We start from the raw sequence: 23,029 nt of genomic DNA, 5'->3' as shown, positions 1-23,029 counted from the left end.
ATATACCTAAGTGGATAGAATACTCCAACCTGATTAGTAAGAAAAAATAGTTAATTTAAAAAGAATAATGAGGAATTTCCCCCAAATGCAACATTTAGAGACAAATATATTAAAAATAAAAAGGTAAAAATTAGATACTCAAGAAACTTCACCAGATAATACTAAGAGTTTCAAAAGAAACTCTTATGAAAGAGAAAATAGCTGAGAATTTTCCAGACAGAACAAAAACCACAGCCCTATCTTTCTGATAAAAATTCTACACTTATTACATAGGCTAAGTAAAAATAAATCTTCACTGAAGCTCATTATAAAAATAAATCTTCACTGAAGCTCATTATAGTGAAACAGCAGAATACCAAGGACAAGGTAGGGGAAACTTTAAAACTTATCAGAGTTAAAAAATAAATATTATCTTTGAGGGAATGATATTTAGACCAACAGTAGACATTCCTTTGGCAGCAATAAATGTAAGAAGACAATAGATTAACATTTTCAAAGAGATGAGGGAAACTTGCAAGTATCCTAACATAAAATTCTGTACTCAGATAAAATACCTTTCAGGAGTGCGTGTGGAAAATTTTTTAAATTTTATTGATTCTATAACTTATCTAGACAGCTGTGCAGAAACTGATTCGATAGCTAAAAATTTCTGATCAAATCAGAGTCAGGAGAGCTCCATGTGCAAGCCAATGGGGAAGACCAAGCTGTTTGTGTAAGCAAGTCTCACTGTGTGATCTATGACCTCCTTCTGCAAATGAACTTTTCCTTCCGGCTCACAGGTGATACTCTTCCCCATGATGTCTGCCACCAAGAAGACCAGATCATGTTCACCACAGTAAGGGTGATCTTGAACCAAGGGCCATCTCAGACTCTGGAACATGGTTGTAACTATTCGGAACAGTCACACTCAAGTGAAATTATGAGGGCAAGAGCCATGCCACCAAGTCCAAAGACCTTCTCAACTTCCCTCGTCCTCCCAAAGGAACCTGAAATTCTTGGATTGGAGCTCACCAGAGAGGGTACAGGGTGTTCTATGACTCAAGTTCACCTTGCAAAGTACAAGGCATACCTCAGAGATATCGTGGACTCTGCTTTAGATTACTGCAATAAAGCAAATATTGCAAAAAAAGGCAAGTCGCACAAATTATGGGGTCACCCAGTGCATGTAAAAGTTATGTTTATACTATACTTTAGTCTATTTAGTGTGCATTATGTCTAAAAAAATTTATAAACACTAATTTTTAAACGTTTTATTTCTAAAAAATGCTAACCATCATCTGAACCTCCAGCAAGTTTTATATATATATACATATATATATATATGTATATATATTGGCAGCAGATGGCTCAGATGGTAAAGAATCTGCTTGCAATGCAGGAGTGGTAGTGGTTTAGTTGCTAAGTCATGTCCAACTTTTGTGAACCCATGAACTGTAGCCTGCTAGGCTCCTTTGTCCATGGGATCCTCCAGGCAAGAATGCTTGAGTGGGTTGCAATTTCCTTCTCCAGAGGATCTTCCCGACCCAGGAATCGAACCCAGGTCTCCTGCGTTTCAGGCAGATTCTTTACTGACTGAGCTATCAGGGAAGACCAGCAATGCAGGAGACCCAAGTTCAATCCCTGAGTCAGGAAGATCCCATGGAAAAGGGAATGGCAACATATTCTGTAGTATTCTTGCCTGGAAAATTCCATGGACAGAGAAGCCTGGCAGACTTTATAGTCCATGGGGTCGCAAAGAGTTGGACATGACTGAGCAACTAACACTTTCACTTTCACTTTTCACAACATCAGAGATCACTGATCACAGTTCAGCTCAGTTCACATGCTCAATCGTGTCCGACTCTTTGTGACCCATGGACTGCAGCACACCAGGCCTCCCTGTCCATCACCAACTCCTGGAGTTTACTCAAACTCATGTCTATAGAGTCAGTGATGCCATCCAACCATCTCATCCTCCGTCGTCCCCTTCTTCTCCCACCTTCAATCTTTCCCAGCATCAGGTTCTTTTCAAATGAGTCAGTTTTTCACATGAGGTGGCCAAAGAATTCGAATTTCAGCTTCAGCATCAGTCCTTCCAATGAATTTTCAGAACTGATTTCCTTTAGGATGGACTGGTTGGATCTCCTTGCTGTCCAAGGGACTCTCAAGAGTCTTCTCTAACACCACAGTTCAAAAGCATCAATTCTTCGGTGCTCAGCTTTCTTCACAGTCCAACTCTCACAACCATACATGACTAGACAGACCTTTGTTGGCAAAGTAATGTCTCTGCTTTTTAATAAGCTGTCTAGGTTGGTCATAACTTTTATTCCAAGGTGCAAGCATGTTTTAATTTCATGGCTGTCACCATCTGTAGTGATTTTGGAGCCCAGAAGAATAAAGTCGATCACTGTTTTCCCATCTATTTGCCATGAAGTGATGGGACCAGATGTCATGATCTTAGTTTTCTGAATGTTGAGTTTTAAGCCAAATTTTTCACTCTCCTCTTTCACTTTCATCAAGAGGCTCTTTGGTTCTTCTTCACTTTCTGCCATAAGGTGTCATCTGCATAAGTGAGGTTATTGATATTCTCCTGGCAATCTTGATTCCAGGTTGTCCACCCTTTCTCATGATGTACTCTGCATATGTGTTAAATAAACAGGGTGACAATATACAGCCTTGACGTATCCCTTTCCCTATTTGGAACCAGTCGTTGTTACATGCTCAGTTCTAACTGTTGCTTCCTGACCGGCACACAGATTTCTCAAGAGGAAGGTCAGGTGGTCTAGTATTCCCATCTCTTTCAGAATTTTCCATTGTGTTCCATTGTGTTTATTGTGATCCACACAGTCAAAGGCTGTGGCATAGTCAATAAAGTAGAAATAGATGTTTTTCTGGAACTCTCTTGCTTTTTCAATGATCCAGCGGATGTTGGCAATTTGATCTCTGGTTCCTCTGCCTTTTCTAAAACCAGCTTGAACATCAGGAGGTTCACAGTTCATGCACTGTTGAAGCATGGTTTGGAGAATTTTGAGCATTATTTTGCTAGCATGTGAGATAAGTGCAACTGTGTGGTAGTTTAAGCATTCTTTAGCATTGCCTTTCTTTGGGATTGGAATGAAAACTGTCCTTTTCCAGTCCTGTGGCCTCTGATGAGTTTTCCAAATTTGCTGGCATATTGAGTGCAGCACTTTCACAGCACCATCTTTTAGCATTTGAAGGAGCTCCACTGGAATTCCATCACCTCCACTAGCTTTGTTCATAGTGATGCTTCCTAAGGCCCACTTGACTTTGAATTCCAGGATGTTTGGCTCTAGGTCAGTGATCACACCATCGTGATTATCTGGGTTGTGAATATCTTTTTTGTACAGTTCTTCTATGTATTCCTGCCACCTCTTCTTAATATCTTCTGCCTCTGTTAGGTCCATACCATTTTGTCCTTTATTGTGCTCATCTTTGCATGAAATATTTCCTTGGTATCTCTAATTTTCTTGAAGAGATCTCTAGTCTTTCCCATTCTATTGTTTTCCTCTATTTCTTTGCATTTATCACCAAGGAAGGCTTTCTTATCTCTCCTTGCTTTTCTTTGGAACTCTGCATTCAAATGGGTATATCTTTCCTTTTCTCCTTTGTCTTTGTCTTTCTCTTCTCTTCTTTTCGTAGCTGTTTGTAAGGCCTCCTCTGACAACCATTTGCCTTTTTGCATTTCTTTTTCTTGGGGATAGTCTTGATCACTGCCTCCTATACAATGTCACGAACCTCCATCCATAGCTCTTCAAGCACTCTATCAGATCTAATCCCTTGAATCTATTTCTCACTTCCACTGTATAGTTGTAATGGATTTGATTTAGATCATACCTGAATGATCTAGTGGTTTTCCCTACTTTCTTCAATTTAAGTCTGAATTTGGCAATAAGGAGTTCATCATCTTAGCCACAATCAGCTCCTGGTCTTGTTTTTGCTGACTGTATAGAGCTTCTCCATCTTTGGCTGCAAAGAATATAATCAATCTGATTTCAGTGTTGACTATCTGGTGATGTCCATGTGTAGAGTCTTCTCTTGTGTTGTTGGAAGAGGGTGCTTGCTATGACCAGTGTGTTCTCTTGGCAAAACTCTATTAGCCTTTGCCCTGCTTCATTCCGTACTCCAAGGCCAAATTTGCCTGTTACTCCAGGTGTTTCTTGACTTCCTACTTTTCCTACTTCCTACTTTTTCCCCTATAATGAAAAGGACATCTTTTTTGGGTGTTAGTTCTAGAAGGTCTTGTAAGTCTCCATAGAATGATTCAACTTTGACTTCTTCAGCATTACTGGTCAGGGCATAGTCTTGGATTACTGTGATACTGAATGGTTTGCCTTGTAAATGAACAGAGATCATTCTGTTGTTTTTATGACTGCATCCAAGTACTGCATTTTGGACTTTTTTGTTGACTACGATGGCTACTCCATTTCTTCCAAGGGATTCTTGCCCACAGTAGTAGATATAATGGTCCTCTGAGTTAAATTCACCCGTTCCAGTCCATTTTAGTTAGCTGATTCCTAGAATGTCGACATGCACTCTTGCCATCTCCCATTTGACCACTTCCAATTTGCCTTGATTCATGGACCTAACATTCCAGGTTCCTATGTAGTACTGCTCTTTACAGCATCAGACTTTACTTCCATCACCAGTCACATCCACAACTCCGTGCTGTTTTTGCTTTGGCTCCATCTCTTCATTCTTTCTGTAGTTAGTTCTCCACTGATTTCCAGTAGCATATTGGGCACCTATTAACCTGGGGAATTATCTTTCAGTGTCCTATCTTTTTGCATTTTCATACTGTTCATGGGGTTCTCAAGGCAAGAATGCTGAAGTGGTTTGCCATTTTCTTCTCCAGTGGACCACGTTTTGTCTCCACCATGACCAATCCATCTTGGATGGCCCTACATGGCATCGTTCATAGTTTCATTGAGTTAAACAAGGCTGTGGTCCATGTGATCAGATTGGTTAGTTTTCTTGGATTGTGGTTTTCAGTCTGTCTGCCCTCTGATGGAGAAGGATAAATGGCTTATGGGACCTTCCTGATGGGAGAGACTGACTGAGGGGGAAACTGGGTCTTGCTCCAATGGGCGGGGCCATGCTCAGTAAATCTTTAATCCAATTTTTTGTTGAAGGGTGGGGCTGTGTTCCCTCCCTGTTATTTGACCTAAGACCAAACTATGGTGGAGGTAATGAAGATAATGGTGACCTCTTTCAAAAGATCCCATGCACACACCGCTACACTCAGTGCCCCCGACTCTGCAGTAGGCCACTGCTGACCCACGCCTCCACCAGGGACACATGGACACTCATGGGCAAGTCTGGGTCAGTCTCTTGTGGGGTCACTGCTCCTTTCTCCTGGGTCCTGATGCACACAAGCTTCTCTTTGTGCCCTCCCAGATTCTGTCTCCCCAGTCCTGTGTAAGTTCTGTTGGCTCTATGGTGGGGTTAATGGCGACCTCCTCCAAGAGGGCTTATGCCATACCCAGGTCTACTGCACCCAGAGCCCCTGCCCCTGAAGCAGTCCACTGCTGACTGTACCTCCTCAGGAGACACCCAAAAACAGTTCTGTCTCAGTCTGTGTGGGGTCTCTGGGTCCTGGTGCGCACAAGGTTTGTTTGAGCCCTCTGAGCATCTCTGGTTGGTATGGGATTTGATTCTAATCACACATTACCATAGTAAATAAATCATCATGAGAAAGTCCAAGATATTGATACTGCAAGAATTACCAAAATGAGCACGAAGTGAGCAAATTCTGTTAGAAAAATATGACACCAATAGTCTTGCTCGATGCAGGGTTGCCACAAAACCTGTTGGGAAAAATCACAATATCTGTAAATGCAATAAAGTGAAGCACAACATACTGAGATGTGGCCATAGGACTTCTGCTTTTGGCCATGAAGATGAACTAGTTGCCCCACTGTTGTCTAGAACTAGAAAACCAGATAATAGAGTACAGATTGTCCCTTAGAGGATAGAAACTAATGAGGTGACCCTTATGATCACTCAGACCTTCTGCCCACAGGCTCTTTTCAGACCCCGGTACAGGAGGAACTCTAAGCAGAGAATAGTCTTCTTATCAAGTTGAGGGGCACAGGGTAGTATTTAGGAGGCTGAGGCTGCCAGACTTTTCAGAACAGAGTACTGAAAAGAAGGAAGTTACACAGAAAAAGAGTTCCAGAAATCTGTGCAGAGATTCTTTGAAACCTTTGGCTGTTACTATGTGCAGAGATAAGACTCTGAGAGCCAGCAAAGAACAGCTGTGGGTGCTGTAAGCAGAACAATTCCCAGCAATGACATGGGGGTGGGAGATGTTGACACTCCAACCAACCAGAGTGAAGAGAAGCCCTTGAAAAGATGGTGAAAGTACTGGACTCTAGTAGTAGGGCTAAACCAGCCATAGAGTTAAATTTGCAGACCTGCCCTAATAAAGATAGAGACCTGAACTATCAACACCATAGCCACTAGCCACCAGCTGTTGAATCTTTGAAATGCAGCCAGTCCAAACTAGAGATGTGTTTAAAACTGTAACTAAAATACAAACCAGATTTTGAAGGCTTTACTAGGAAAAAAAAGAAAGAATGCAAATAATCTCATTAATAGTTTTTATATTGCATACATGTTGAAATGATGACATGCTGGAGTCCAGCTCCAGCAGCCAGGGAATCAGCCTGAAGGGTTGAGTGGTGTTGGCGGACGATGATGTAGCCTCTGACTCACAGTATGGAACTACATGTTTATTTCAAGCTTCAGGTTTTCTTTTCTACTTTGACAAAAGCATTAGGTCAGAGGTTTGACATTTTTAGTTTTCCCCACCCAGATTTATTGTCTCCAGAAATCACTGTTGTCCTACAAACTGAGTTCCTGCTTCAGTGATTCTCTCAGAATCAGCTCTACTATCTATTATCTGGAGAAGGCAATGGCAACCCACTCCAGCACTCTTGTCTGGAAAATCCCATGGATGGAGGAGCCTGGTAGGCTGCAGTCCATGGGGTCGATAGGAGTCGGACACGACTGAGCGACTTCACTTTCACTTTTCACTTTCATGCATTGGAGAAGGAAATGGCAGCCCACTCCAGTGTTCTTGCCTGGAGAATCCCAGGGACAGGAAGCCTGGTGGGCTCCCATCTATGGGGTCGCACAGAGTTGGACACGACTGAAGCAACTTAGCAGCAGCAGCAGCAGCAGCATCTATTACCTACTTTCTCTTATGTGTCCTATACTTAACTTGTGATTACATTGTTAACTCATGCCACATTCCTCAGTTTATTTCTTATCTTTCTAAATCCTGTTTGCCCCTAGCATCTTAAGATCACTATCTCCTAAAAAGGCTTCTAGCTATTCTTAATTATTCCTAAACCCTAAACTCAGCAAACTTCTTTTGCCATAAATATTTCCCTCACAAGCAGGTCTCAGATAACAATCCTTCTCATGGCCTCAAGCTGCGGGCTATGTGCTCATCCTGGAACATTCTTTGTAAATATCCTTGAACAAACGTCAATGGTTACTTTATAGATTATTTTCTGGGCACAACTGCAGAAGGCTTTGTGCTTTCTCATGCTTCTCTCAAACACCTTAACATTCTTTCCAGCCAACTCAACCGAAGAAAGGAAAGAACAAGTCAGAATCACAAGGCCTAACTCCTTCATCCCGGGACTGTGCCTGCGAGATGAGGAGAGGGGGTTGGGGCCGTGCCTCCAATTTGTCAGTAATGTGTAACCCAGCTCCCAACAATAACATTTGGGAAATAATGGGCTAAACAAAATGTACTATTAAAATTAAATTTTAAAAAAGAGGGATAGTCCAGTGGTCGTTACGGAGCCAGAAATAAAAAGTATGCAGGAAGGAATATTTCAAAATCCCCATTTAGCTTTCTTACCAATAAAACAAATCCTTTGAACTATTTACTTTTTTCTTTTTCTTATATATTTCCAGTTATACATATTTTTAAGAAATTTTATTATTGAAATATAATTGTTTTACAATGTTGTGTTAGTTTCTGCTATGCTATGCTATGCTAAGTCACTTCAGTCGTGTCCGACTCTGTGTGACCCCATAGACGGTAGCCTACCAGGCTCCCCCGTCCCTGGGATTCTCCAGGCAAGAACACTGGAGTGGGTTGCCATTTCCTTCTCCAATGCATGAAAGTGAAAAGTGAAAGTGAAGTCGCTCAGTCGTGTCTGACTCCCAGCGACCCCATGGACTGCAGCCAACCAGGCTCCTCCGTCCATGGGATTTTCCAGGCAAGAATACTGGAGTGGGGTGCCATTGCCTTCTCCATAGTTTCTGCTATATAACAAAGTAAATCAGTTATACACATATATCCCCTCCCTCGTAAGCCTCCCTCCCACCCATCTAGGTCATCTCAGAGCACTCAGCTGAGCTACCTGTGCTATACAGCAGGTTCCCACTAGCTATCTATTTTACACATGGTACTGTAATATAGGATACTACCCAGGTAGTGCTAGTGGTAAAGAACCCACCTGTCAATGCAAGAGACATAAGAGATGCAGCTTCGCTCCCTGGGTTGGGAAGATACCCTGGAGGAGGAAATAGCAACCCACTCCAGTTTTCTTGCCTGAAGAATCCATGGACAGAGGAGCCTAGAAGGCTAGAGTCCACAGGGTTGCAAAGAGTCGGACGTGACTGAAGTGACACAGCATGCACGCACCATATATATATCAATGCTGCTGCTGCTGCTGCTAAGTCACTTCAGTCGTGTCCGACTCTGTGTGACCCCATAGACGGCAGCCCACCAGGCTCCCCCGTCCCTGGGATTCTCCAGGCAAGAACACTGGAGTGGGTTGCCATTTCCTTCTCCACTGCAGGAAAGTGAAAATTGAAAGTGAATTCACTCAGTCGTGTCTGACTCTTCGAGACCCCATGGACTGCAGCCCACCAGGCTCCTCCATCCATGGGATTCTCCAGGCAAGAGTACTGGAGTGGGGTGCCAGTGCCTTCTCCATATATCAATGCTACTCTCCCAATTTGTCTCACCCTCCTTTCCCTGCCTATGTCTACACGTCTGTTCTCTACATCTGCATCTCTATTCCTGCTCTGCAAATGCGTTCATCGGTACCATTTTTCTAGATTTCACTTACATGTGTCAGTATACAACACTTCTAGTGCCTAATATATAATCTTGTCATGGTAAGTCCTCACATAATAAGTAATTATGTGTTGTTTAGGAGATATATTCTTAGAGTAGCAGCCTATGGAGGAAATGACTTAACCACTAAAAGCCTTTAAAAAGAAAATACCTCCTGAGAGATCAGAGAATGGATGAAAGATTAATGAACAGGTTACAGTTAGTAATAAATAGAAAAAAGGAAAATAAAAAGCAAGGTCCCACCAAAAAAGAGATAACCAGAAATACCAAAAACATGATTTTAATAAAATATTTTTACTTATATTTTCTATTTCCAGACATAAAGAGAAAACATCTTCCATCAATGGAAGCTCTTTAGGTAGTTCGGAGCATCTGCTTCAGCTTATAACTTACAACTATACAAATATAAATAGTATTTATTAACATTCACAGTTAATACAAACTTTCAAAAGTGTTTAAATGTAAAAGCAAGGAAGTGATGGGGGGAGAGGGGCTTGTCTAAGAAGCTACAGAAAACAACAGAAGCAATTCTTAACACCTAGTATGATTTCTGGAGAAGGCAATGGCACCCCACTCCAGTACTCTTGCCTGGAAAATCCCATGGATGGAGGACCCCTGCAGTCCATGGGATTGCTGAGTCGGACATGACTGGGCGACTTCATTTTCACTTTTCACTTTCATGCCTTGGAGAAGGAAATGGCAACCCACTCCAGTGTTCTTGCCTGGAGAATCCCAGGGACGGGGGAGCCTAGTGGGCTGCCGCCTATGGGGTCCCACAGAGTCGGACACGACTGAAGCGACTTAGCAGCAGCAGCAGTATGATTTCACTTCTGCTGTGTATAAGCTGACTTTACACCAACAGAGAACACATGGCAAGTTACTGAGTACTTTGTGGGGGATGGAACAAAATAAGAATCTATCTTATCAGCTTTGATGATAGACATGGGCTCATGATATGCCACAAAGCTACCTTCCATAAGAGCAGCTGGTCTCTCCAAACCAAGCTAGATGTTTCTAAGGGCAGCCCCAGTTTTTCACGAATCATTCAGCGTTTCTTAGAAAGTCCTTTCAAGTCTGGGGATACACAGTCTACCAGGATGCACATCAAGGTGAAAACAGAGAGATGACAGTGATCTAATAATTCTTTCCTGATCAAAATGTTTGACACCTGAGAAAGAAGTGGGTTATTTGATCCAAGTGACAAATATAAAATATTCAAGCATTATAACTGAGTCTGCATTTTCTATGTGAATCCAAAATGGAAATATTTCACTATGAAAGGCCAATAATCTGTGTAAAGATTATTTGTGCAATAATCTGTGTAAAGATCTTAATCCTTATTAAATTTTACGTTCAGAGGATATGTGCAGGTTTTCCCTGAATATACTCCTCTCAAAGGTGTAAACAAAATTTATAAATATGGCAAAATCTCTAGAATTATCAGTGGAGCTGGGGAGGTAATTTAGAGGCAGTTGATCACATCGACTAATTCATGGAATGGGGTCAACCTGTGGATAGGCATGTGTGTTCACATACATTAATTACCTTCACACTAACAGGATCATATGTTACACACTTGAGCATGATCTCAATCTTTGAATTCATGCTTTTTTAGACACTTAACAGGCAAGAAGATGAACATGGGTATTTACTCTCACCAGCATTCATCTCCCCAACTAGACTTTAAAAATCCTTGAAGGCAGAATCATGAAATGCTAAAAGCTATTAGCCCTACAAATAGCTTTGAGCAAATATATTAGCTCTACAAATCTAATAAATGAAAAAAGAAAACACACCCAGTAAAAAGCCAAGCCAAGCAATATCTATAGCTACTCAGAACTTATTTTAACATATTTAGAATATTTAGTATATTCTCAGAACTGAGTTAGTTGTTTTTCACTTTAAACCAAGTTTTCATTTTCATTTTGCAAGTTTGCATTTTCACGTTCATTAGTAATGTCCTTCATGACTATGTCACAAATTTTCTCTGCAAGAGCTTTTGGGAGACTTTTAGTCAAAGTGCAATATGCATTTTTCTTCCCATGACTTTGATACCAATTGCGGAGCAGTTGGACCTTCTGTTCAGCTGTTTCATGGACATTGTCATGCATGATATCATCTATTTTGGCTTCCTCCATACCGTTCTTCCGAACAAACTCTTTAACTTCAGTTATTCTCATTTGTTCAGCAATACTAGGGATATATTTACCCAAGTCAACATCTAAAAAATAGAGAACAGTCTCTGAAAATTTGTTTTTCTAAACAAAATTCCCACTTTTGAAAAACCATAGTTATTTCTCTTCTTACTGTACTTAAGAATATGGGTAAGTCCTAGAGATCTAAAGAGCCAATTGGGGAAAAATAAAAACAGAAACAACCTTGAGTTCTTATCCCAGCTCCTTCTATGTCCCCAGTAATTTGCTCTGTACCCTGGGCAAGATACATAACATCTCTGCATCTTCTTTTCTCATCTATATAATAAGAGGGCTGGAAGTGCTCATTTCTAATGCCTTCATGGACCTGATGATCAATGATCCACAAATATAAAAGGTAGGCCAAGGGTTTATGACCATCTTATCACTGACTCACTGGAACTAGGATACACCACGAGTAAGTATACAACTGAGTCTACAATTCAGATTACCTAGGAGTTTAGGCAGAGTTCTTCTATACTATACCCAACTGCTTGTGAAGGAAAACAAAGCTTTAAGAATATAGCATCTTATGTTACCTGACTTATTTTTAATAATGAGCATTAGTTATAAATTTAAACACACTGCCTAAGAAACCCTTGTTAGTGAGCAGGAAGAAGTGCAGCCTCAAGGAATAGCAAGACCCCACGATGTGCCACTGAAATTTACAACATTATTTTAACTGCAAAATTAGCCTGTTACTCCCAAGGAAGCCATCTCTATCAAACAAAATGATAAAAATCTTACCTGTTAAATTCAGTTGCCTCCCTTCCTGGGGAAAAAAAAAAACAAAAACAGAGGGAAGAAGAGAGGGAAATAAAAATATATTTAGAATACTCTAAATGCAATCTTCCAATTCTTCCTTAATACTCAAGGAAGTATACTTACTTGATGTATACAATTAGACTAAATGACTAAGGAGGATTCTTTCACCATTCAAATTTTTATTCTGAAATGTTCCAGCCTAACCAGAAACGAAGGGAATAATGGTTTATTTTTTACAGAGGCAAGAAACCTAAGGGTTTGTGAAATGTGCTGAGATTATTCTTTGTACAGGCACATGAAAAACAACATAGTAAACATCATTCTAACATTTTCTTTACTGTAACGATTTGAATTTTTGACACAAGAACATAGTTTAAGTTGAAATGATTTTGTACTATATTGATTTAAAGAACCCTAAATCCCACTGGCCCCAAATGAGAAAATCAATATTCACCAGGTGAGCGGGTCACTCTCCCCATTGTACCTTTGGCTGTTTTTTTTTTTTTTCCTCCTTTGGGCACGGCTTGCAGGATCTCAGTTCCCTGATAGGGACTGAACCCTGGCTACGGCACTGAAAGCCACTAGGCCACCAGGGAACTCCTTTTTTTAGCGATGTGACAGGCTTTGATTCCATGTTGGAAAAAGATATGGTGACAGATAAGGTAACAAGTGACTGGAGAGAGCTGAGTTGTGCCTTTAGTGTGGACTTCCAGAGTAATCTCTTTGCTTGGGCATGTTGAATCCATGCTCTGGGAAAGGATATCTCTCTGCATTTCTGTTCATGAATAATACCAACATGGAACGTGGACGCTTGGCCACATCCTTCTGTCAGCTCCCTTTGTGTAAGTGAGAACTTATTAATAAGAATTTATTTGTATGTTATTTGTATAGAAGTTTCTTATAAACTGGGCACCATATCTTAATTCATTTTTGATGCCCCTCTAATCCATGCACACACAAGCACCATAAAGGTTTGCTTTTTAAAAAGTAACAAGTAGGGGGACACATGTACACCCATGGCTGATTCAGGTCAATGTATGGCAAAAACCACCACAATATTGTAATTAGCCTCCAATTAAAATAAATTAATTTTTAAAAAGTAACAAGTAAAAAGCTGAATGACTATTTTTTTAGGATAGCTGATGCACATTTCAACACTTACATCATTTGAGGCTGCAGAGTTGCAATAATCATTTTTTTTATTCCTCTCTCGACTTTTCACCACTGAAAGATCCAAGAAATATCTATCAGACTCAGGTCTCAGCCTTGTAGGAAGCATGACAGAACAAAGTCTCATACTAAGAGAAGCATGAGAAGAAAGGAGAAATTCATTCACTAAAATTTACAGCAACCAAGCACCAAAAGAAGCCTATTTGTCCTGATTTTGAAAATTCCATCCCACTGAGTCAAGTGGTACAGAGATATGCCACATCTTTTTTTAAATTTTTTTTTCTATGTGGACCATTTTAAAAGTCTTTTATTGAGTTTGTTAAGTCTTCCCTGGTGGCTCAGATGGTAAAGAACCTGCCTGCATTGTGGGATACTGGGTTCGATCCCTGGGTCAGGAAGATCCCCTGGAGAAGAGAATGGCAACCCACTCCAGTATTCTTGCCTGGAGAATTCCATGGACAGAAGAGCCCGGTGAGCTACAGTCCATTCGGGTCGCAAAGAGTTAGACACGACTGAGCAACTAACACACACACTGAATTTGTTCTAGTATTGCTTCTGTTTTATGTTTGGTTTTCTGGCCATAAGGCATGTAGGATCGTAGCTCCCCAACCAGGATCGAACCTACAGCCCCAGCACTGGAAGGTGAAATCTTAACCACTGGACCGTTAGGAATGTCCTGATATGCCACATCTTAATGGAGCCATCCAGTTACCACACAGTAGCCTGAAGCTGGCTTTTGACTTACTGTGTGGCCATCGCCACTCTGTCTCGCTGGCTTGAAGCTGGGTGACATGGCTACAGCAGGGCACAGAAGCCATAGGTTACAGAAAGTTGACTTCAGTTTGCTGGGAAGTGGCATTGTTTAAACATTGAGTTTATATTTTCAGCTAAACCTCTCAAGGCAAGACAATTTTTTTATCTTCAGCTGACCTAGAGAAACAGTGATTTGTTCCAACAGAAAGGAAAAATTGGATGTATCAGTGTTATCAAAAGTTGGCTCTGCCATGTGTTGTATGAATGATCTAATGGGAGTTTTCTAGAATAATTATTGTTGTTGCTTTAGTTGCTAAGTTGTGTCTGACTCTTTTGTGACCCCATGGACTGTAGCCCACCAGGCTCCTCTGACTATGGGGTTTCCCAGGCAAGAATACCGGAGCAGATTGCCATTTCCTTCTCCAGGGAATCTTCCTGACCCAGGGATCAAACCCGTGTCTTCTGCATTGGCAAACAAATTCTTTACCACTGAGCCACCTGGGAAGCCCAGGGTAATTACAAGTATTCCAAATTTTGGCTTACCTGATGATTTTACTAAGTAACTCTTGCATAAAAGGTATGCCACAGTCTTTAAAGTGGATAAATAATCAAAAAACATGGGGTCTTGACAAGGGAGAAGAGGCACAGAGAGGGATGAATTTATCAAGTGTCTGCTGCAATCCCTTTGCTCTTGGAGTTCTCTTTATGCAGGGGATGATCTCAATGTAGAGTCAAGGACTACTTCTAATTCTTGGCCAACTTGGCTGCTGTGTAAATGAAAATACCCTTGTTCATGGGGAGGATGGGAATACCCAATCAGTGCCCCAGAATGGTTGCTCAGAAACAGTAGCTGAAGGATAATATCATCTATTCTTATCAGCTCTTGGGGTGCATTTAGAAGTAGGAATTTAACTATACTAGAGTTGCTACCTGGTAGGAGCTTTCTTACAAGTAGAAGACAGAAGGGAATTCTTGTGAACAATGACTTCCCAAGTCACTTCAACCCGCCATTTGAATGAAGTAAGAGCTTACCTTTGTATATTATTAGAACTATTGGGATGAGGAGGATCAGGAGGGCCCATAAACTGTTTGCGTGAGATCTGGATCCTGTAGATAGGAACATTGTACATGATATATGAAAGTACATACTTCTTAAGATTATTAAAAAAAAGATGAAAACAAAGTACTCAAAGAGTCAAAATGGATTGCCTTTTCTTCATATTTTGCAGTGAGTTTGGGAGAAAGGAGAATGTAATCATAAAAAGAAATAATAACCTTTGCATTTGGTGTTGCTCGTTGGTGTGCATTTCTCAATGATTCCATGTTCACACCTAGAAAAAAATACAGAGGGAATTCAAAAATTCTGATGGACTGATTCCTTGATCATTTTCAATAACATACTATAAATCCAGGGACATTTTATCCATTTTTGCATCTCTGGCAAACATATTCCCTCAAATATTTCTAGATTAGCATTTTGTTGTTGTTGTACAGTCACTCAGTTGTGTCTGACTCTTTGCAGCCCCATGGACTGCAGCATGCTAGGCTTCCCTGTCCTTCACCATCTCCCAGAGTTTGCTCAAACTCATGCTCATTGGGTCGGTGATGCCAACCAACCATCTAATCCTCTGTCATCCCTGTCTCCTCCTGCAATCAATCTTTCCCAGCATCAGGGTCTTTTGCAATGAGTTGGCTCTTCACATCAGGTGGCCCAAGTATCGGAGCTTCAGCTTCAGCATCAGTCCTTCCGATGAATATTCAGGGTTGATTTCCTTTAGGATTGACTGGTTTGATCTCCTTGCTGTCTAAGGGGCTCTCAAGAGTCTTCTCCAATACCACAGTTCGAAAGCATCTATTCTTCGGCACTCAGCCTTCTTTACGGTCCAACTCTCACATCCATACATAACTAATGGAAAAACCATAGCTTTGACTATATAGTCCTTTATCAGCAAAGTAATGTCTCTGTTTTTTAATACACTGTCTAGGTTTGTCATAGCTTTTTTCCCAAGGAGCAAGTGTCTTTTAATTTCATGGCTGCAGTTACCATCCACAGTGATTTTTGGAGTCCGAGAAAATAAAGTCTGTCGTTGTTTCCATTTTTTCCCCATCTATTTGCCATGAAGTGATAGGACCAGATTGGAGAAGGAAATGGCAACCCAGTCCAGTATTCTTGCCTGGAGAATCCCATGGACAGAGAAGCCTGGTGGGCTACAGTCCATAGGGTCGCAAAGAGACAGACATGACTGAGCGACTAAGCACGCATGCCTAATGGGATCGGATGACACGATTTTAGTGTTTTTTAGCATCTACTTGGTGCAAATTCATGACATAATTTGGGTGTTTGGATGAAAAATATCCTAAAGAATGACTATGGGTTAAAAATACCTTGGGGTTAAAAATACCTTGAGGTTAAAAAAAAGGCATTAAAATATCAACATGTGAGAAAAAAGATGGAATAGACATAAAAATAAAGTTTAATTAGCTAATAAACGTAAAATCATAAATTTCCAAAAGCAATTTCAAAACAGTCATAGAGCAATTAAATGGTCAGACAATAGCCCACTGCCCAGGCTGCTGCTTATGGAGTCTACTTATCTAGCCCCTTAAAGGCCTCCTCTTTTATATCAATTAGTGATTAGGGCACTCAAGAAGTTCCTGTAGGATTTTCTTCAGACAGCCAAATACTGACAAATTGTCTGAATTATAACCTGGCTCTGCCCATTCCCTAACTAGGTGAGCTTGGACAAATTTCTACAGCACATACTACCCAATCTGATTGCCACAGAAATGATGTTGATAAGACAAGTGAGTATTATTTGCATCCACATTCAAAAAACTAAGATCATGGCATCCAGTCCCATCACTGCATGGCAAATAGATGGGGGTAAAAATGGAAAGTGACAGACTTTATTTCCTTGGGACCCAGAATCACTGCGGATGGTGACTGCAGCCATGAAATTAAAAGACGCTTGCTCCTTGGAAGAAAAGCTATGACAAACCTAGACAACGTATTAAGAAGCAGAGACAATACTTTGCTGACAAAGGACCATATAGTCAAAGCTATGGTTTTTCCGTTAGTTATGTACGGATGTGAGATTTGGACCATAAAGAAGTATGAGTGCCGAAGAATTGATGCTTTTTAGCCCTGGTGCTGGGTAAGACTTTTGAGAGTCCCTTGGACAGCTAGGAGATCAAACCAGTCAGTCCTAAAGGAAATCAACCCTGAATATTCATTGGAAGGACTGATACTGAAAATAAAGCTCCAATAGTTTGCCCACTTGATACAAACAGCTAACTCATTGGAAAGGACCCTGATGCTGGGAAAGATTGAGGGTAGGAGGAGAAAAGGGCGACAGAGGATGAGATGGTTGGATGGCATCATCAATTCAATGGACATGAGTTTGAACAAACTCTGGGAGATAGTAAAGGACAGGGAAGCCTGGCATGCTGCAGTCCATGGGGTCGCAAACGGACACGACTTAGCAACCGAACAACAACAAAATGAGTGAGGAAACCAAAGTGCAGAGAGGTTAAGTGATCTGTTCAAAATCACCCAATTAATCGGAAGAAAAGTGAAACCTACAATCAGGTGTCCTATCTTTGGGTTAAAATCAAGCACTTTAGCATGAAAGACAGGTCCTTCATGATCTGACCTGGTTCCTTCTCAGTCTTTCCTAAACTCCAGCCAGGTCCTTTGTTCTCCAGAGCTTCCTTTTGCCTTGTTGCAGTTGCTGTTCCCCTGCCTGAAATGTCCTTTCTGTTCACACCAGGTAAGTATCTTTCCTTCCTTTTTTCAAGACTCAAGCCATGTGTCATATCTTTACCCATCCCCCAGAGTTCAAAGGTTTTCCTATATAACTCAAAATCTGGAACACAAGTCTAACCATATGGTCTGGACATAATAACCATCATCTTCCTTGACACTCTCTGCCTCTAGCCTTAGATCTTCAAGACCAGGCATGCGTCTGCATACATCAATGGCTTGAGCAGCCAGCACAGAATCAAGCACTCAGGAAGTGTTCAATAAATGTTTAGACACAGGATGTTTGGGTGAAAAAATGGTTGTTTAGTTTCTTGGAGTCAAAGCAAGATTAAAACCCAGATTCTTCACTCTCAGCCAGTGCTGCTTCCCTTTCAGGAAATCATTTTCTCTCAAGATACACCTACTGTTTTAACCAGAGAAAGACTAAAACTTACGTGGTGCAAGGGTTACAGTGTTCACACGGAGAACTGTTACAAAAAAAGTTCGATTTGCATCTGCACTTGGTATTCCGGGTCCGAGTACAGTTTTGTTCCACTTCTAGCCCTAGAATACCAATTTGATGAATGAACAATGAAAAGGATGGGCAGGAGTAGCATGCGTTTTTGAGATCCAGTGCTGACATCAGCAATCAAACCATCAAACCTTTAGTAACATATCTAGCGTTTAAATGCCAAATAGACAATCCCAGGTTGAAAGAGCTGAAATCATCTAGCAGTGTTTTAAGCACACAGACAATCCAGCAACCTAGACAATCCCACCTGTACTTAAAATGGCTCCCCTGTTCTCATCTAGAGCCTGGCTACTCAAAGTATGGCTTATAGATCAGCAACCTCAGCATCACCCAGGAGCTCGGTCAGGCCCTGCCCCAGACCTACTCAATCAGACCAATGCCAAAACCCTCACTTAGAGATTCTGATTTAATTGCTCTGAGATGGGACCTGAGTGAGAGAGTGAGTGAAAGTCACTCAGTGGTGTCCAACTCTTTGTGACCCCATGGACTGTAGCCCACCAGGCTCCTCTGTCCAAGGAATTCTCCAGGCAACAATACTGTGGTGGGTAGCCATTCTTTTCTCCAGGGTTCTCCCCGGCCCAGGGATCAAACCTGAGTCTCCTGCATTGCAGGCAAATTCTTTACCATCTGAGCCACTTAGGAAGCCCTTGAAATTGGACCTAAATGTGGGCAATTTTCATAGCTTACTGTTTGATTCTACTATACAGTTAGGGTTGAGAAACACTGCTTTAGAGCCCGCATAGGGACAAGAAAAGCTTTATGTCCAGAGGGTTCTTGATGTTCTTCTTAACAAAACTGGGAGTACTTCTGCTTTATTTTAATCTGAACCCTCAAGATAGACTGGAATATCCATGAAAATTCAGGTCCTCAACAGTAATTATCAGGACAAGCCAGATCCTCAGAGAAACGGGGAGCAGTCCACCCACCTCTTGGGTTTCTGTGTCCTTGTATCTGCAGGCTTCTGAGCTCTTTCTGGCTAAGAACAAAAGCCATTTTACAAGCATAAATCAAGGCAGGAAAGAAAGTCCCTGCAATTCTGGTCAGAGCTGATGGGTCCTGTTCACCATGCTTACATTTAGTCATTCTCTTACATCTGGAAGAATTGCCTAGAGTTGACCCATAAATGTCCAGACCACTCATTCACTGGGTACCTGATCCTGCTTCATCCCCATCAGCCCCACCCTCTCCCTCCTGTATGTTGACATAGCCCTAGCATAGGTCCCAGTTTCTGACTGTATTATACATGGTGCTACATGCAGTACCATGATTTGTCCCTTTTGAATGTTTTTTTAAGACACTTACCATGTTCTTCATCACAGATACTACATCTTATGCATTTGTCAGAATGATGGCTCTTGTCTGTGTACTCGTTCCCCTCTGAGCAGAGCACACATTCTGGTGTATCTCCGTCGCGTTTGCAATCACCGTTTTTCCGTTTGCCTGCCCATGGGGAAAAAATGGAACAAGTGTTTAAACACAAGTGTTTAAACAACAGCAAGGGAAGTCTGCAGGGATGATAATAAAACACTCCTGAAACAGGAGTGGAAGGGCTAAGCTAATGAAATATAAATACAGTAGTGGAGAAGGCTGTTGAAAAATCATATCAAGAGACAGAATTTCTCCCAAGACAAAAGCTAAAAGAGTTACTGAGAGCCAGAGATCAAATTGCCAACATCCGCTGGATCATGGAAAAAGCAAGAGAGTTCCAGAAAAACATCTATTTCTGCTTTATTGACTATGCCAAAGCCTTTGACTGTGTGGATCACAATAAACTGTGGGAAATTCTGAAAGAGATGGGAATACCAGACCACCTGACCTGCCTCTTGAGAAACCTATATGCAGGTCAGGAAGCAACAGTTAGAACTGGACATGGGACAACAGAGTGGTTCCAAATAGGAAAAGGAGTACGTCAAGGCTGTATATTGTCACCCTGCTTATTTAACTTATATGCAGAGTACATCATGAGAAATGCTGGGCTGGAAGAAGCACAAGCTGGAATCAAGATTGCTGGGAGAAATATCAATAACCTCAGATATGCAGATGACACCACCCTTATGACAGAAAGTGAAGAGGAACTAAAAAGCCTCTTGATGAAAGTGAAAGAGGAAAGTGAAAAAGTGGGCTTAAAGCTCAACATTCAGAAAACGAAAATCATGGCATCTGGTCCCATCACTTCATGGGAAATAGATGGGGAAACAGTGGAAACAGTGTCAGACTTTATTTTGGGGGCTTCAAAAATCAGTGCAGATGGTGATTGCAGCCATGAAATTAAAAGACGCTTACTCCTTGGAAGGAAAAGTTATGACCAACCTAGATAGCATATTGAAAAGCAGAGACATTACTTTGCCAACAAAGGTCCATCTAGTCAAGGCTATGGTTTTTCCAGTGGTCATGTATGGATGTGAGAGTTGGACTATGAAGAAAGCTGAGCACCGAAGAACTGATGCTTTGAACTGTGGTGTTGGAGAAGACTCTTGAGAGTCCCTTGGACTGCAAGGAGATCCAACCAGTCCATTCTGAAGGAGATCAGTCCTGGATGTTCATTGGAAGGACTGATGCTAAAGCTGAAACTCCAACACTTTGGCCACCTCATGTGAAGAGTTGACTCAATGGAAAAGACCCTGATGCTGGGGGGGATTGGGGGCAGGAGGAAAAGGGGATGACAGAGGATGAGATTGCTGGATGGCATCCCTGACTCGATGGATGTGAGTCTGGGTGAACTCCGGGAGTTGGTGATGGACAGGGAGGCCTGGCGTGCTGTGATTCATGGGGTTGCAAAGAGTCGGACACGACTGAGGGACTGAACTGAACTGATGCCTACTTTATTTTTTTTTAATTTTATTTATTGATTGATTGATTTTTGGCTGTGCTGGATCTTCACTGCTGCACAGGGGCTTTCTCTAGTTGCAGCAAGGAGGTGCTACTCTCAGGCTGTGGAGCGCAGGCCTCTCGTTGCGGTGGCTTCTCTCGGGGTAGTGCACAGGCTCTAGGGCACTCAGGCTTCAGTAGTTGTGGCACATGGGCTTAGTTGCCCAACAGCATGTGGAATCTTCCTGGACCAGGGATCGAACTCACGTTCCTTGCATTGGCAGGCAGATTTCTAACCACTGGCCCACCAGGGAAGTTCCTATGCCTACTTCTATAGGATGATTAGCAATAGGAACATATGAAAAGGAGGTCAGAATGACCAAAAGCACTGGAAGAGATGCTTTTACCAGCTTTGGGGGCGGAGGGAAGAAGGTTGTTAAGTATATATTCACAGTAAGAGATGACTGCCACTGGCCACTGAGATGACCCAATTCTTGCTCTGACTTCTCATTTGACTTTCCAAAGTCCACAAATCCTGGTAAGAATAGTAGTGTTTGAGGAAAAGAACATTTGAAGTTCTAAAGACTCTGGCTATATTTTTAACAGCAATAACATCTTTAACAAGCTGCTTAATCTCTCTGAGCCGAATTTCTTCATGCATGTGATGGAGATAATCACACTTCGTTTGCACAACTAAAAGAACTGCAAGGGACCTGCCCCAGTAAGTGCTCACAGTTTCCTTTTCACTCCTCTTTCTTTCTATTCCTTTGCCACTAAGTGGCAGAGTATGTTATGATGTGTAGGTTTGCTATCTTAATACACAAAACTTTAAATCATATTCATGTTTGCTTTCCTTTAAAAATAAAATGAATCACTGGACTGCTATTAGTAAGTATTATACAACAATGGCCTTCCCTGAGAGCTTAGTTGGTAAAGAATCTGCCTGCAATGCAGGAGACCCTGGTTTAATTCCTGGGTCGCGAAGATCCCCTGGAGAAGGGAAAGGCTATCCACTCCAGTATTCTGGCCTAGAGAATTCCATGGACTGTATAGTCCATGGGGTTGCAAAGAGTCAGACATGACTGAGAGAGTTTCACTTTCTTTTTTCATACAACACTGTGTTCTGGAAAATTCATTTCCTTAAGACGTGTTTATGAATACCGATTGTGTGCCAGGCACGTTCTGGGAGCTGGAGATACCCTTGGAAGGCCAGTCCTTGGTCTCCAAAGACTTCACATTTTCAAGGTATAAGCAGGCCATGCACAAATAAATACAGGATGGCAAGTGGTGATAATTGCTGTGGGGGAAGGTAAGTTATAGCAAGGGAACAGAGAAAGATGAAAGAAAAAATATAAAGGGACATTTAAGAGAAAAGCCTAAGTAGTGACTAAACTTGTTATAACTAAACAAAAAGAATAGGCAAAATCTAATCTGCCCCCCTCGTATGAACAGCAAACATAATTTATTCTGTTTTTCTCAGGTATATGACTTTCTTAATAACTTCATAGCATTCTTTTTTGTCTTCTTCTTAGTTTTTTAAAAAATTTATTATTGGAATATAATTGCTTTACAACGTTGTGTTAGATTCTTCTGTACAACAAAGCAAATCAGCTTTATGTATACATAAGAATCTGCCTCCCAATGCAGGAGATGTGAGAGACACAGGTTCAATCCCTGGCTCAGGAAGATCCCCTGGAGGAGAAAACGGCAAGCCACTCCAAATATTGCCTGGGGAATCCCATGGACAGAAGAGCCTGGTGGGCTATAGTCCGTGGGGTTGCAAAGAGTCGTACACCACTGGGCGACTTTCACTCACTCTCTCACTCAGGTCCCATCTCAGAGCAATTAAATCAGAATTTCTAAGTGAGGGTTTTGGCATTGGTCTGATTGAGTAGGTCTGGGGCAGGGCCTGACACTCTGCATTTCTAACAAACTCCTGGCTAATGTGGATTTTGCTGACTTAT

The 23,029-nt window shown here is 41.5% G+C and overlaps 1 protein-coding gene across 1 annotated transcript in view; it reads right to left on the bottom strand.

The window, feature by feature from the left end:
• Positions 1 to 9,367: 9,367 nt before the first annotated feature.
• The window catches only part of FAS (Fas cell surface death receptor), a 33,774-nt gene continuing 20,112 nt past the window's right edge, over positions 9,368 to 23,029 (bottom strand). Inside the window, exons 3-9 of the mRNA XM_019988724.2 lie at positions 19,560 to 19,697; positions 18,181 to 18,289; positions 15,259 to 15,314; positions 15,016 to 15,090; positions 13,223 to 13,284; positions 12,043 to 12,067; positions 9,368 to 11,324 (exon numbers count right to left, since the gene is read on the bottom strand). Of these exons, the coding sequence (XP_019844283.2) occupies positions 11,005 to 11,324; positions 12,043 to 12,067; positions 13,223 to 13,284; positions 15,016 to 15,090; positions 15,259 to 15,314; positions 18,181 to 18,289; positions 19,560 to 19,697 (785 nt within the window). The 3' untranslated portion in view covers positions 9,368 to 11,004. The remainder of the gene's footprint in view (positions 11,325 to 12,042; positions 12,068 to 13,222; positions 13,285 to 15,015; positions 15,091 to 15,258; positions 15,315 to 18,180; positions 18,290 to 19,559; positions 19,698 to 23,029) is intronic.

Source organism: Bos indicus, chromosome 26 (assembly GCF_029378745.1).
Source record: "Bos indicus isolate NIAB-ARS_2022 breed Sahiwal x Tharparkar chromosome 26, NIAB-ARS_B.indTharparkar_mat_pri_1.0, whole genome shotgun sequence".
Lineage (NCBI taxonomy): Eukaryota > Metazoa > Chordata > Mammalia > Artiodactyla > Bovidae > Bos > Bos indicus.
Note: the sequence above shows the minus strand (reverse complement) of the source record. Positions and strands in the feature narration are given on the sequence as shown.